General features: G+C 45.5%; 1 protein-coding gene across 1 annotated transcript in view; it reads left to right on the plus strand.

The window, feature by feature from the left end:
• The window catches only part of MFSD2B (MFSD2 lysolipid transporter B, sphingolipid), a 76,860-nt gene that overhangs the window by 8,959 nt on the left and 50,606 nt on the right, over window positions 1-17,295 (plus strand). The window contains exon 3 of the mRNA XM_073674060.1: window positions 16,640-16,764. Within this exon, the coding sequence (XP_073530161.1) occupies window positions 16,640-16,764 (125 nt within the window). The remainder of the gene's footprint in view (window positions 1-16,639; window positions 16,765-17,295) is intronic.

The raw sequence follows: 17,295 nt of genomic DNA on the forward strand, positions 1-17,295 counted from the left end.
GCTGGAGTGCAGACAGGGAGATACTGGCAAGCACGGCTGGAGTGCAGACAGGGAGGTACTAGCAGGTTGGAGCGCAGGCTGGATAGGGTCCAGTACAGACTGGGAGACAGGAACAGAGCTGCAGATGCGGTAGACAAGCAGAGTAAAGCGAAACCGCCGGAGGACAAGGCAGAGCAGAGAGGAACCGCCGGTGCGGTGGGCAAGGCAGAGCAGAGCGGAACGGCTGGAGCAGTGGTCAAGGCAGAGCAGAGAGGAACCGCCGGAGCGGTGGTCAAGGCAGAGCAGAGAGGAACTGCCGGAGCAGTGGTCAAGGCAGAGCAGAGAGGAACCGCCGGAGCGGTGGTCAAGGCAGAGCAGAGCGGAACCGCCGGAGCGGTGGTCAAGGCAGAGCAGAGCGAAACCGCCGGTGCGGTGGACAAGGCAGAGCAGAGCGAAACCGCAGGTGCGGTGGACAAGGCAGAGCAGAGCGGAACCGCCGGAGCGGTGGGCAAGGCAGAGCAGAGGGAAACCGCTGGCGCGGTGACCAAGCAGAGCCGAACAGTGCTGAAGGTGCAGGCAGAGAGGACAGGACTCTGTTCACATGGAACAGACTGGAAAATACAGGAAGATGGCTAGAACACAGGAGGTAGATACGGAGGAAGGGAAAAGGGACAAGCAGAACCAGATACACACAAGGTACTTACTATGAAGCTGGGGACGCATTAGGAGTGCGCCCACAGCAGCTATAAGAATCAGGAAGTAACCGGGCCGCCGCCCTAAACAATCAGACAAGAGACATGCACACAGCATGAACTGGAGCAAGGTTTGCTTGCTGGACTGACAGGTAAGATTGCGGTCTTGCATAGTGGGAGGTGGTGCACTATGCAAGCACACCGCCAGGGATGTTACAGAACCATTGGTGCGGCCATTTATCCAAAGTATCCCTAGAGCCGTTTTCATGGTCTGCAGCATCTCCAGACTTGTTTCACCTCGAGCACATCTGGGACATCATTGGTCGGCAATTGCACAAGGAGCTGCCAGCCGCGGATCTTTATGATTTGCCCAAATGCATTCAGTGTGGCAGAACATTCCTCAGACGACCATTAATATCCTCACTGATAGCAGCCGAGATGTGTAAGTGCGGAGAATTCTGCACGTGGCCCATACTCCATACTGAATAAATCGAGATGTTTTGAAAATATTTCCATTTTTTCCATCATTTGCAGATCAGTAACATTTCTATCCATCCTGTGATTTCCATCATTCCATGACCTTTCTTTCTTGGTGTTGCGATTTCAATGTTAAAGAGTTTATGTACCTTAAACTCGTCATCAAAACCCTCTTGTAGAAAACCTGACGATGCCATTTTTGCAAAACAATCTAAAAACAAAAGGCAAAAAAAATAAAAAATTTTTTTTGGCCAAAAATAAGCAAAAAGGCAATAAAACTATTTGCGTGTGATGGAAAAGAATAAAAATAAGAATCTGGATAAATATTATTAAGATTATGACAACAATTAAAAACAATTCTCGGTATGACGCTTCTGCTGTAAGTCACAGGGAAATTTTTTTATATTTGGACAAACTTTCCAGAGAGATAACTCAGCAAATTATCCAAACATTGGAGAAGTCACAGCCAAAACTAAAGTTTTCTACGTTCGTACAATTAAAGGATTCAAAATACTTTACATTAAAGTTACGCAGGATCGGACAATGATCTGAAGTATATTGGTGGTCTGCGGCTCCCCCTATTCCGCCGACAGATGATGTAAGAAGGACCAGGCATTGATGAACCGAACATTCATGTGTAGGAGGGTAGTCAAGAGACATACAATGTATGGATAAAAGTATGTGCCCCCTCTAAATTCTACGTACAGGAGCTTTTATAAACCTCAATTACAAATGCATAGACATTAATATTGAATCGCCCGTTCTGCAGTTAACACATCTTCCTCTCTTCTCGGAAGACTTTTTCCAAGATTTTGGAGGTGTCTTTGGGAATTTTTGCCCCTTCATCCAGAAGAGCATTTGTGAGGTCAGACCCTGATGTTGGGGAGAGGCCAGGCTCACAATCTCCGTAATACTTCATCCCAAAGGTGTTGGATGGGTTGAGCTCGGGGCTCTGAGTGGATCCTATTTTTCCCGCCAAACTCCCTCGAACAATGTCTTTATGGACCTCGTGTATTGGGCACAGTCATGGGGAACAGAAAAGTTTTTCCTTAGCTGGAACTAAGCTGCCGAAGCCGACCCCTGAAATTCAAGCCCATAGTATTATCCCTCCTCCACCTAACTGTACAGCAGGCACAATGTGGACAGCCGGGTAACATTCTCCTTCGCCAGACTCGTCCATCAGACGCCAGTTAGAAAATTGCGATCAATCACTGCACAGAACATGTTTCCTCCAGAGTCCAGTGTTGGCTTTACACCACTCCATCCGACGCTCGGCATTGTGCTTGGTGATGTACGGCTGCATGCAGTTGCTCGGCCATGAAGCTCCCGACGGGGGCGCAGTGTTTGTGCTGATGTTAATACCAGAGGAGGACTGGACTCTGCAGTTATGGAGTCAGCAGAGCATTGATTACTTTTCTGCCCTCTACTCCTCTGCACTCGGCCCCCCGCTCTGTAATGTTACAGGGTCTTCCCTTCGTGGCTGAGTTGCTGCAGTTCCTTCCATTTCTAAATCTTCCCCATCACCTGTGAGCAATATTGTTGAGGAGGGAAGAAATGCCATGAACAGACTTGTTCCCTCGGTGGCTCCTATTACAGGACGGCGCTGGTATCAGGGAGCTCTGCACCGACGGCCGATCTGTCACCTTAGTAAATAAAGATGGCATGGGGGTGGGCATAACCTATGAGAGTTATGCGCTAGTGGCGAGGGGTCAGAGGCTATCCACCGGGGAAGATGGGGCCAGATGTCATACACTGTGAGCGAGAGGGCCTGATGTCACACAGTTGGTGTGACTATGGGACTAAAAGAAAAACCTTAAAACTGATCAAGATGTCTGTCCCAATACTTTTCTCCATACAGTGTGGCTGTCGACCATACAAGCCAAGGGCAATCTAAGGTGTATGCGCAACTTTACTTTTGCGAGAAAACTCAGACACTGAAAATTTAGGATCAAGGCTGGTTCTAGTTGGTAGTAATATGCTCATCGAAAAAATGTACCATATCAAAAATAACTTTTATTCTCAAAATTTAAAAAAGTCTATATCAAACATTTACAGATATTTTTCCTCTGATTGTTCCACTCCTGATTTTGGCTTATAAATACTGATGTAAAATACTGAACATGTGAATGTGGTCCATACAGTCATTATGGGTAAAAGTGTTGGCATCCTTGCAGTTGTTCCAGAAAATGAAGTATTTCGCCCAGAAAATTATTGCAATTACAGGATTTGTTATGCATAGGTTTATTTCCTTCATGTGTATTGGACCAACACAAAAAAAACTGAGAAAAAGAGGCAAATTGGACATAATTTTACACAAAACCCCAAAAATGGGCTGGACAAAATCGTTGACACCAACTTAATATTTGGTTGCACACCCATTGGAATAAATAACTGCAATCAGTCGCTTCCTACAGTGGCTTGTGAAAGTATTCACCCCTCTTGGCTTTTTACCTATTTTGTTACATATAACGTGTGTTTAAATATTTTTGTAATCCAATTTGTGTGTGATGTATCAGCACTAAACAGTCTAAGTTGGTGAAGTGAGAAAAATACAGGCATAAATTAATTTTATGGGATTAAATAACTAAAAATTGGCATGTGCATACAGTATGTATTCACCCCTTTGCCTATGAAGCCCCTAAAAATTTGTGGTGCAAGCAATTTCCTTCATAAGTCACATGCTTAGTGACAGGACGTCCCCCTGTGTCCAATCAAAGTGTCACATGTCTGTCACTATATACACTTTACCTATTCTGAAAGGCCACAGAGGCTGCAACACCATTAAGCAAGAGGCACCACTGACCAAACAACACCATGAAGACCAAGGAGATCTCCAAACAACACCATAAAGACCAAGGAGATCACCAAACAAGTCAGGGACAGAGTTGTTGAAAAGTACAAGTCAGGGTTGGATTATAAAAAAATATCCCAGTCTGTGATGATCCCCCAGAGCACCATCAAATCCATTATCATCAAAACGAAAGAACATGGTACCACAACAAACCTGCCAAGAGATGGCGCCCAACAAAACTCTCAGCCCAGGAAAGGAGGGCATTTATCATAGCGGCAGCACAGAGACCAAAGTTAAACCTGAAGGAGCTGCAGAGTTCCCAAGCACAGACTGGAGTATCCGTCCATACGACCACAATAAGCCGTACACTCCATAGAGGTGGCCTTTATGAAACAGCGGGCAGAAAAAAGCCTTTACTTACACACAAAAATTGTAAGGCTCGTTTTGATTTTGACAAAAGACATGTGGAAGAATCCCCAAATAAATGGAGGAAGATGCTGTGGTCAGATGAGACCTAAATTTAACTTTTTGCCATGAAGGTAAACTCTGTATTTGGCGGCAAGCCAACACAGCTCATCACCCCAAGAACACCATCCCCACAGTGAAACATGGTGGTGGCAGCATCATGCTGTGGGGATGTTTTTCAGCAGCAGGGACAAGGAAAATGGTCCAAGTCAAGGGGAACATGGATGGTGCGAAATAAATGGATATTCTTCAGCAAAAGCTGTTTGTCTGTCGGTTATTTGAGACTGGGACAGAGGTTCACCTTCCAATAAGACAATGATCCAAAGCATGCTGCTAAAGCAACACTCGAGTGGTTTAAGGGGAAACGTGGAAATGTTTTGGAGTGGCCTAGTCAAAGCCCAGACTGTAATCCAGTTGAGAATCTGTGGTCAGACTTGAAGATTGCTGTTCACCAGAGGAAACCATCTAACTTGAAGGAGCTGGAGCAGTTTTGCCTTGAGGAACGGGCCACAATCCCAGTGGCAAAATGTGGAAACCTCCGAGAATTATCCAAAGCAACTTGTAGCTGTAATAGTGGCAAAAAAGGCAGTACAAAGTACTGACTGTAGGGGGGTAAATAGTTATGCACACTGAAGTTTTCAATTATTTTGTCCTATTTGTTGTTTGCTTCACAATAAAAAGAAAACAAAATGTTCAATGGTCACAGTTGTAGGCATGTTCTTTACATCAACTAATGCAAAGCCTGGAAAAAACAGTGATATTCCAGGTTGTTAGGTGGCAAAACACAAAAATGCCAAGGGGGTGAATACTTTTGCAAGTCACTGTATAACCATCAACAAGTTTCTTTCACCTCTCAATTGGAATTTTGGACCTCTCGTCTAATGCAAACTGCTCCAGGTCTCTCATATTTGAAGGCACCTTCTCCGAACAGCAATGTTAAGTTCTCTCCACAAGTGTTCAATGGGATTTAGATCCGGACTCATTGCTGGCCACTTCAGAACTCTTCAACTCTTTGTTTCTATCCATTTCTGGGTGCTTCTTGAAGTATGTTTGGAGTCATTGTCCTGCTGGCAGACCCACGACCTAGGATTCAAACCCAGCTTTGATACTGGCCACTACATTGCGACCCAAAATCCTTTGGTAATCTTCAGATTTCATGATGCATTGCAAATAGTCAAGACATCCAGTGCCAGAGGCAGCAAAACAACCCCAAAACATCTTTGAACCTCCACCTTATTTGACTGTTGGTACTTTGTTCTTTTCTTTGTAGGCCTCATTTCGTTTTTGGTAAGCAGTAGAATGATGTGCTTTACCAAAAAGCTCTATCTTGCTCTCATCTGTACAACCAACACTTTCCCAGAAAAGCATCAAGCTTTTTTATGTTTCTGTGTCAGCAGTGGGGTCCTCCTGGGTCTCAGGCCATAGTGTCTCATTTAATTTAAATGTGGACGGATAGTTTGCGCTGACACTGATGCACCCTGAGCCTGCAGGATAGCTTGAATTGGGGCTGATTATCCACCATCCGGACTATCCTGCGTTGTGAAGGGTGAAGGGTGAAGGGGCGGGGTTGCAGGGCTTGGTGCTGTGGGCCGGAACGGAGTTCTCTTTGACCTAAAACCCTCTCTTCTAAATAGGAATCTTACAGGTATGTGCTGTGCTGTGGGATTCGTTCTGTACTCACTTCCTTTTTGGGAGACCTTATAAACTCCTCGTCTTTAGGACCGGATACAACAGCACATATAACAGGAGACTTTAGGCCCTGTTTAACAGGTACAGCTATACTGTGCAATTTGGATACATGTGGTATCTGGAGAGTCCCCTCTGGTTGATGTTCACTTCGCCCAGTGCCCAACTTTCCTGAGGCCCACCATCTTTCGCTGTGTCCTGGCTAGCCTCTTCCTGTCAGGAGAGACAAAACCATGGAATCCAATGTCTCTTCTGGGCCCTAGGCCCAAGACAGCCCCGGGATCTGCGCAAAATTTTGGATGTCTCCTCGCATTGTTTTCGATACTTGTAACTGACAGGACCCTTCACTGCATCCACTGAACATGGACCTGTCACACCTGTAACTGTCTGAGACTTCCTAACTTCACTCCTCAAGCAGGAAGTGCTTCCCCTTTTTATCTGATATAACCCTTCCAAATATGAGGGTATTCCCAAGCTTTTTAACTTTACCTTACCTTAACTGCTGCTAAATGTATCCCTATGCCTTCAACTGGTTCCCCTATGGACAGCCCTCCCCAATCCCCTGGGAGGGCCTTGAGGTAAAACCTCAAAAAAAAAAAAACGAGGCACAAACCGGCCATAAGGATAAAATGCAGATTTATATAAAACACATAACAGCCCAGTATCCAGAGCGCACTTTCCCTCTCTCCTCTGCTTTCATTGGCCGGGGTTGCAGCCGGGGTCACGTGATGCGGACCGAGCGAGCAGCGATAGCGCCACTCACAGGCACATATGGCAAATAGAGGTACAAGGTTTAAATTAATGGGCAAATTAATATATTAGAATGGACCACCTCTTTAAGTCTATATGTTTATCATTTAATAAATCTTTTGTGGTAGGTGAGTATATTAATAGACTCACAGTACATTACATCCACATACATACACATTTAATAAAAAAAAATACAATATACATAGGAGTGCTTGTTACACACGAGGTTGTGGAACCACTGTGCCGCGATTCGGAGAGAGCCTGAAGGGGCGTAACTAAGCGACCACCTGGTTCTTCACTAGAGCCCCTGATTGTGTGGTTAGACTTTAACCCAGGTGGACGCCAGGTGCTACTCTTAAAAGACTCTAAAGAAGCAGCAGCCGACTCCCAAAGGGGCAGGAAGGCAGGACCGGCCGGGAACTGGATAACAGGAGAACGTGCGACTGGTTCAGGAACAGGACTGCATGGCCGGTAGGCAGAACAGGTTTTGGACCAGGAAAGGACAGGATAGGTTCAGGAACACAGGGCAGACTCGGGTGCAGGAACACAGGTGCAGGTTCATACAGGACAGTTGAGGATAGCGGTACAGGTGTGGTCAAGGTGCAGCAGGCACAGGAATGGGTAGCGTCAGGATGGACTCGGGAATGGGTTACAGCAGGACGAACAGAATCAAGTTCAGACAGGGCGGACAGCATCAGGTTCAGGGAGCACAGGTACAAAGACCTTATAATTAGGTAGCAGGAAACACGCTTATAACTAAAGTTGCTAAGGCACCTCCCAATAGGGGAAGGTGCACTAAATAACAGGCATGTCCAAGCTATTGGATGGGAACGTTTTACAGAAGTGCGCACACCTTAAATACACTCCCAGGAGACCTGCGTGCCATGCGCAGGTCCTGTTGGGATTAAACAGACGCCGCAGGAGCGCGGGCGGGTAAGTGAACACACCGAGTGTCCCTGCTGGGATGAGGAAGGGGGCTCATGCAGGGGTGCTGGCGCTGTTCTAACAGTGCTTCTTCAATCTAGGGATCATTACCAAAAAATAACAGGAGTATCTGTGTGTACAGGACCCTACTGATCATATCTTTCATTCACTTCCCAAATTAAATATGAACCCATTGCTGCCACCCATGAGACATATTGTAGCAGGAATCAATTCTTTAAATGAAAATCTTTGTCACAGGGTTGATTCTTTATTACGGGCACTATTCCCACTATATCCTGGCTAGATCCATGACACTTTGCTCCCTAGCCCAAATACCATAGTTTAACTTGTGACATAGAGCCCTTATATTCCAGTATACCACATGATAAAGGCATACAAGCGGTTACCATTTTTTGGGGATAAATATTCAGTTTACAGTAGAGATCTTGAAATGTTCATCAGTATGACTTCAGAATATTTATTTTCTCACAATTATTTCATGTTTGATAAAGAATATTTTCTTCAATTAATTGCTGCATCTATTGGGCTAAATATTCACCTTCATTTGCAAATATTGTTGTTTCTGCTTGGGAGGACATTTTTATTTTTTCACATAAACCCTTTTTACAGCATGTGATGTGGTATGGCCGCTACATAGATGATGTGATTGCCACCTGGTCAGGTGATGTTGTGGCCGTACCACGCTTTATGGAATATATTAACTGTAACTCCTGTAATTTAAGATTCACACATGCATGGGATCCAAAAAGCATTCCTTTCTTAGACTTGTGTATAAAAGGGGATGTTAGCTTTGGTGTTATTAGCACCAGTACATACTGCAATCCCATTGTTGGCAAAACCATTTTAAATGGCTCATCTTGTCATCCAAAGCATAGAGTCACAAACATCTCTTGTAGGAGAGCTAAATATCCACCTTCGTTTGGAGCTGTGCTGTGCTGGAACTGCTGTGCTGGAACAGCTCCGCAACTGAGCAGTTCCAGTTGGCATCGGGAACAGCTGATCGGTGGAGGTGTCGGGTGTCACACCCCCATCGATTAGACACTGAAGACTTATCCTAAGGATAAGCCATAGGCAGATTATAATGAGGGCAATCTGGGCTACCGCCCGGGGCTTGGGGGAGGCCCATGGCCAGATTGCCCTCATTATATTGAGTGCAGCGCCAATGCGGCACACACCGGCAGGCAGAGGCGGGGAGCCCCCGGACCACTCCCCCAGAAGCTGCGCAGGGCCCCTGCTTCTTATTCAGCCACGCCAGCACTGCACCTGTTAACGTCCCTGTGTGCTGGACCGGCCGCGTCACAGCTAAGAGACATGGCCCTGTGCGCAGCCATGTCCACTAGCATGACGTCACGTAGTGTGCGTCCTGCACTGCTGCTTACTAACGGATAGGAGCTGGACTACTGGTGCCGAGTCGGGGGATGGTGAGTGAGTGTGTGTGTGTGTGTATGTGTGTCACAGTGTGTCTGTGTGTTCGGATATCATTGTGTGATATTTGTTTATATGTATTTTTGTGTTTCAAATATACATATGCGTGTATGTATATAACTATATATGTTTGTGTGTGTGTGCGTGACTGCATGCGGCCTCCCGCTGTATCTGGGGGGCGCCGTGTGGCCTCCTGCTGTGTATAGATGCCTACATGCGACCTCCTGCTGTGTATAGATGGCTCCGTGCGACCTCCCGCTGTGTATAGATGGCGCCATGCGGCCTCCTGCAGTGTATAGATGGCTATGTGCGGCTTCCCGCTGTGTATAGATGGCTACATGCGGCCTCCCGCTGTGTATAGATGGCTACGTGCAGCCTCCTGCTATGCGTAGATGGCGCCATGCGGCCTCCTGCTGTGTATAGATGGCTACGTGCGGCCTCCTGCTGTGTATAGATGGCTACCTGCGGCCCCCTGCTGTGTATAGATGGTGCCATGCGGCCTCCCGCTGTGTATAGATGGCTATGTGCGGCCTCCTGCTGTGTATAGATGGCTATGTGCGGCCTCCTGCTGTGTATAGATGGCACCATGCGGCCTCCTGCTGTGTATAGATGGCTACGTGCAGCCTCCTGCTGTGTATAGATGGCTACGTGCGGTATCCCGCTGTGTATAGATGGCTACGTGCAGCCTCCTGCTGTGTATAGATGACGCCATGTGGCCTCCCGCTGTGTATAGATGGCTACGTGCGGCCTCCAGCTGTGTATAGATGGCTACCTGCGGCCTCCCGCTGTGTATAGATGGCTACGTGCAGCCTCCCGCTGTGTATAGATGGCTACGTGAGGCGTCTCGCTGTGTATAGATGGCTATGTGTGGCCTCCCGCTGTGTATAGATGGCTATGTGCGGCCTCCTACTGTGTATAGATAGCTACGTGCGGCCTCCCGCTGTGTATAGATAGCTACATGCGGCCCCCTGCTGTGTATAAATGGCTACGTGTGGCCTCTCGCTGTGTATAGATGGCTATGTGTGGCCTCCTGCTGTGTATAGATGGCACCATGCGGCCTCTTGCTGTGCATAGATGGCTACGTGCAGCCTCCCGCTGTGTATAGATGGCGCCATGCGGCCTCCCGCTGTGTATAGATGGCTACGTGCAGCCTCCAGCTGTGTATAGATGGCTACGTGCGGCCTCCCACTGTGTATAGATGGCGCCGTGCGGCCTCCTGCCGTGTATAGGAGGATTATGCGGTAGCTCATATTGTATGTAGGGTCTCATACTGTATATAGGGGATGTCAGCATACTTAATTGTGCTCAATATTAAGTCATGCAATTAATGTAATAAAATTATTATAATTAATATATTAATATTGTGCCAAATTCATTTCACGTGAACTATCACATGATCTATCAAAGGGGATCATGTGACATGTCACGTGATACATCAGGTCTGTGTGTGTAGGGGGGCCCACGCCTTCTAAACTGCCCGGGGCCCTTGCTACTCTTAATCCACCCCTGTGTGTGCGTGACTGCGTACGGCCTCCCGCTGCATCTAGGGGGCACCGTTCGGCCTCCCGCTGTATCTGGGGGGCACCGTGTGGTCTCCCTGCTGTGTATAGATGGCTACATGTGGCCCCCTGCTGTGTATAGATGGCGCCGTTCGGCCCCCTGCTGTGTATAGATGGCACCGTGCAGCCTCCCGCTGTGTATAGATGGCTATGTGCGGCCTCCCGCTGTGTATAGATGGCGCCGTGCGGCCTCCTGCCATGTATAGATGGCTACGTGCGGCCCCCTGCTATGTATAGGAGGATTATGTGCAGGCTCACATTGTATGTAGGGTCTCATACTGTATATAGGGAATGTCAGCATACTTATTTGTGCTCAATATTAAGTCATACAATTAATGTAAAAAAATTATTAGAATTAATATTGTGCAAAATTAATTTCTCGTGAACTATCACATGATCTATCAAAGGGGATCATGTGACATGTCACGTGATACATCAGGTGTGTGTGTGGGGTGGGGGGGCCCACGCCTTCTAAACTGCCCGGGGGCCCTTGCTACTCTTAATCCACCCCTGTGTGTGCGTGACTGCGTGCGGCCTCCCGCTGCATCTTGGGGGCACCGTGCGGCCTCCTGCTGTAACTGGGGGGCGCCATGCGGCCTCCCGCTGTATCTGGGGGCCACCGTGCGGCCTCCTGCTGTGTATAGATGGCTACATGTGGCCCTCTGCTGTGTATAGATGGCGCCGTGCGGCCCCCTGCTGTATATAGATGGCATCGTCCGGCCTCCCGCTGTGTATAGATGGCGAGATGGCGCCGTGCGGCCTCCCGCTGTGTATAGATGACTACATGTGGCCCCCTGCTGTGTATAGATGGTGCCGTGCGGCCCCCTGATGTGTATAGATGGCAACGTCTGGCCTCCCGATGTGTATAGATGGCTACGTGGGGCCTCCTGCTGTGTATAGATGGCTACGTGCGGCCTCCTGCTGTGTATAGATGGCGCCGTGCGGCCTCCTACTGTGTATAGATAGCTACGTGCGGCCTCCCGCTGTGTATAGATGGCTACATGCGGGCTCCTGCTGTGTATAGATGGCTACGTGCAGCCTCCTGTTGTGTATAGATGGCGACGTGTGGCCTCCCGCTGTGTATAGATGGCTACGTGCGGCCTCCTGCTGTGTATAGGAGGATTATGTGGCAGCTCATATTGTGTGTTGGGTCTCATACTGTATATAGGGGATGTCAGCATACTTAATTGTGCTCAATATTAAGTCATACAATTAATATAAAAAAAATATTATAATTAATATATTGTGCCAAATTAATTTCACGTGAACTATCACAGGGGATCATGTGACATGTCACGTGATACATCAGGTAGGGGGGGGGCCCACGCATTCTAAACTGCCCGGGCCCTTGCTACTCTTAATCCACCCCTGGGATAAACCATCAATGTTCAAGTTTAGTCAATGTTTATAACCACTTTAACGAAGAATCGCAGATATGCTGTAGATTATTCAACAGAGGATACAATGGATTCTCAGTTGAGCAAAAATCATTGGAGGTGATTTATTAAGACTAGCATAGGGCACACGAGTCTTAATGAATCGCTCGCTGTAGTACACTGACCTGATTTATTTATGAATCTGTTGCATCTGATACCAAGTGTGCACCATCACCAGAAATGTATGTTAGCTGGGGTTGGTGTAACTTATGTTGAATTTGACGGGTGGGCGCAGCTACGCCCCATTCGGCCCGCACCACGCCCATATTACCGTATCTGGCCAGAACTGGAGTTCTTGTATAGTTCTTGTGGAGAACTTTGTGTAGTTGCCAATTTGTGCAAAATTTTGCGACTTATTAAGGTATTTACTCCAGATTTCTGACCTTAATGAATCGCCCCCAATGTTTATCAGAAAGACAGAAATGATCTTCTATAGAACCCTCATAATAAAAATGCAAAATACAGTAGTGACATATGAGAACGTGAAACCTACATTTGTAACTACATTCAGTAGAAAATTCCCCCAAATTAAAAATATAAGAAACAGGTTCCATAATTACAACAAGATGATAAATGACAGCACATCATCCGAAATGGATGTCGTTTCTCAACTGAAAAAAACGCCTACCCTGGCGAATGTTTTATCTCCGAGTTTAATAAATAAAAGAAATTTTACTAAACAATGATTTTGTTTAAATGTGGTGGTGACCCAAGATGTGTATGTTGCAAGTTTGCAGTCACAATTAAAACCATCAATTCTACTACCGGTGACGATGCTCGTAAATTGTAACACCACAGATGTCAGTTACGGAGTTCATGGCAACCTGTGTAACTTGTCCTATATAGTTGTCCTATATTGCACCCCTGCAATTCTGTCATATAATACTCAGTTTCTTCCTGAAAATGATTGCAATCACAAATTCTTTGGTATTATTCTCTTCATTTAATTTGTCTTCAATGAAAAAACACAAAAAGAATTGTCCTAAAGCCAAATTGGATACAATTCCACACCAAACCTAAAAAGGGGGTGGACAAAAGTATTGGCACTGTTTGAAAAATCATGTGATGCTTCTCTAATTTGTGTAATTAACAGCACCTGTAACTTACCTGTGGCACCTAACAGGTGTTGGCAATAACTAAATCACACTTGCAGCCAGTTAACATGGATTAAAGTTGACTCAACCTCTGTCCTGTGTCCTTGTGTGTACCACATTGAGCATGGAGAAAAGAAAGAAGACCAAAGAACTGTCTGAGGACTTGAGAAACCAAATTGTGAGGAAGCATGAGCAATCTCAAGGCTACAAGTCCATCTCCAAAGACCTGAATGTTCCTGTGTCTTCCGTGCGCAGTGTCATCAAGAAGTTTAAAGCCCATGGCACTGTGGCTAACCGCCCTAGATGTGGACGGAAAAGAAAAATTGACGAGAGATTTCAACGCAAGATTGTGCGGATGGTGGATAAAGAACCTCAACTAACATCCAAACAAGTTCAAGCTGCCCTGCAGTCCGAGGGTACAACAGTGTCAACCCGTACTATCCGTCGGCACCTGAATGAAAAGGGACTGTATGGTAGGATACCCAGGAAGACCCCACTTCTTACCCCAAGACATAAAAAAGCCAGGCTGGAGTTTGCCAAAACTTACCTGAGAAAGCCTAAAACGTTTTGGAAGAATGTTCTCTGGTCAGATGAGACAAAAGTAGAGCTTTTTGGCAAAAAGCATCAACATAGAGTGTACAGGAAAAAAAAAGGCATTCAAAGAAAAGAACACGGTCCCTACAGTCAAACATGGCGGAGGTTCCTTGATGTTTTGGGGTTGCTTTGCTGCCTCTGGCACTGGACTGCTTGACCGTGTGCATGGCATTATGAAGTCTGAAGACTACCAACAAATTTTGCAGCATAATGTAGGGCCCAGTGTGAGAAAGCTGGGTCTCCCTCAGAGGTCATGGGTCTTCCAGCAGGACAATGACCCAAAACACACTTCCAAAAGCACTATAAAATGGTTTGAGAGAAAGCACTGGAGACTTCTAAGGTGGCCAGCAATGCGTCCAGACCTGAATCCCATAGAACACCTGTGGAGAGATCTCAAAATGGCAGTTTGGAGAAGGCACCCTTCAAATATCAGGGACCTGGAGCAGTTTGCCAAAGAAGAATGGTCTACAATTCCAGCAGAGCATTGTAAGAAACTCATTGATGGTTACCGGAAGCGGTTGTTCGCAGTTATTTTGGCTAAAGGTTGTGCAACCAAGTATTAGGCTGAGGGTGCCAATACTTTTGTCTGGCCCATTTCTGGAGTTTTGTGTGAAATGATCAATGATTTGATTTTTGCTTCATTCTCTTTTGTGTTTTTTACTTGCAAGCAAATTAAATGAAGATAATAAGAATTTGTGATTGCAATCATTTTCAGGAAGAAACTGAGTATTATCTGACAGAATTGCAGGGGTGCCAATACTTTTGGCCACCACTGTATCTGTAAAAATCGGTTGCCACTCTGATGATCCGTGTGCGATACGATTTTCTTTCTTCTCGCACCCATAGACTTGAATGGTTGAGTTTCTCTAGAGACTTGGAAGAAAGTAGTGCATGCTGAAATTTTTCTTTTCTCGTGGACAGTCGGGCCGAGAGAAAAAATCGTTCATCTGAACAGCCCTGTGTGAGTGTGCTGTCTGATGAAAAATCTTATAGCACATGTCTGATTTATACGCTCGTCTGCATGAGCCCTTAATATAAGTCTATCAGAACCTCTTTCTGAATCACATGGACTTAAATTGAGAAGTGACTTTCGGTCCGCCCCCAAAAAATAGCTGAAGTAATCCAGCCAGTCACAACTCCGGCCATGTGGTTCTGAACAGAACCGGAGCGGCACTGGGAACAGCAGAAGACAGCAACTGGTAATTATATTACTACACAAAGGGATCATACATTAGTGATACCACCCTGGGGAATTTGGGGGGTAAATAAAACAAAGTAAACTTACCATACAATATCAAAATGTAATGCAAAATGGAGGAGCTTAGCATAAAGTAAACAGCACCTAAACTCCAAACAGGTGGCTTTTTCACTTCTCATAAGGGAATCATTTCTGCCTCACCTTCTTGTCATCCTGTGGAAAACATAGATATTACAAGCCAAGAGCCCACAACCGTGAAGGACCGCAAGAACCGAGCTGGTTTTTATAAAGTATCGTTAAAAACAGCTTTAAAAATATACATCAAACCAAATCTGACTTGAGTTTCATCACTTCGGCTTCATCTGGGAGGTGGCTGCCTAATTCTCCCCCAATACCATTTATTCCAGTCATCTGTGTCCATCTTAAATGAATAATTAAAACATAGACTAAAAAAAAATAGCATTTTCGATAAATGACCACTGTTTTGCAAGTATTTTTAGACTATGTTCACACCCAGCGTTTTTAATGCTTTTTTTTCTGCTGCCAAACCTGGTCTCTTAACCGTTAACCGTATGTGCACACGTTAAGTATTTGGTGCAGAAATATCTGCACCATTTCTGAAACACTTGGCAGGAAAAATGCGCTTTTTTTACTTGCATTTTTGGTGCAGATTTTTGCCCACTCATTAGTACGGGTGAAATCTGCAGCAAAAATGCATAAAGAATTGACATGCTGCAGATTTTAAAAAGTTTCAGTTTTCCAGTTCAGTCAGGAAAAGAATACAAGTGTGTGCATGAGACTTCTGAAATCTCATAGATTTTGCTGGTACCGTAAAAAGCAGCTTTTAATTTGCTTTAAAGAAAACACAGCCAAAATATGCAGCAAAAACACGTCTGAGTATAGCCTTACACTGAGCGCCACCAGAAAAAAATAAAATAAATCTAAACCAATGGATAAGATGGCAGTAATGAAAACTTTTCCCTGTGGTGTTCAAAAGGTTTAAGGAGCTCAAAATAGCTGATTGTGGCCACAAAGAAATGGACTGATTCCTAGAATGGAGCACACTTTAGTTTACCTTACAATGCTCACCACGATGCACTGTTTCTCCTTTACTCCTGAGTCCTGTAGTTTGTGCATGTTACAGATGGCACAATGATGTGACGTCATCACGCTGCCTAACATACTACATTGCTCTGCATCTTCGGCAGACCACAGTTCTAAAAAACCCTCTGGTGTCAGGGATACGTGGCTCTCTGCTCCGCCATACACATTATGTACAGGAGATTTGCCAACTCATTCGGGACGTTTCGCCTGTCTCCCTCCCGTGTCGCATAAGAAGCCACCAATATTATTTGCCTACTCTTTCAGAAGGTTTCGCCTGTCTCCCTCCTGTGTCACAGAAGAGGCCACCAATATTATATAAAAGGTATATGGTAGATATGGGCCCTGTTCCAAATTTTGAATTGGGGCCAAAGAGTTTCAAGTTACACCCCTGAATAATGAGAAGTTTGATAATTTGCCCCTTTTCTCGTCTCTCTCTTCTTCTAGATTACTCCTTTTGAGGCCTCTTTGGTGCTGAGTATCGGGAAAATCTGTGGCGGAATCACAGATCCTATAGTCGGATTTTGCATTAACAAAAGCAAATGGACCATAATTGGACGACTGATGCCATGGTGGGTGAGATCTTACATTATTCTTCATTAGGTTCTGCAACCACTCTCCTAGTCAGGTCTTTGCTCTTGACTGGATGTAGATGGCAATGAACATAGTTTATAACGACCGGACTCATATTGTCGTTATCTAACTGATAAGAAAAGAGAAAACGCAGGGGATGCCCAGGACATGGAGGCTTGCTGGGCACCATACAGTGGATACGGAAAGTATTCAGACCCCTTTAAATTTTTCACTCTTTGTTTCATTGCAGCCATTTGGTAAATTCTAAAAAGTTCATTTTTTTTCTCATTAAAGTACACCCTGCACCCCATCTTGACTGAAAAAAAAACAGAAATGTAGAAATTTTTGCAATTTATTAAAAAAGAAAAATATCACATGGTCATAAGTATTCAGACCCTTTGCTCAGTATTGAGTAGAAGCCCCCTTTTGAGCTAGTACAGCCATGAGTCTTCTTGGGAATGATGCAACAAGTTTTTCACACCTGGATTTGGGGATCCTCTGCCATTCTTCCTTGCAGATCCTCTCCAGTT

This window comes from Phyllobates terribilis, unplaced genomic scaffold (assembly GCF_046119375.1).
Source record: "Phyllobates terribilis strain yellow unplaced genomic scaffold, ASM4611937v1 Scaffold_3__8_contigs__length_932513732, whole genome shotgun sequence".
Taxonomy (NCBI): Eukaryota; Metazoa; Chordata; class Amphibia; order Anura; family Dendrobatidae; genus Phyllobates; species Phyllobates terribilis.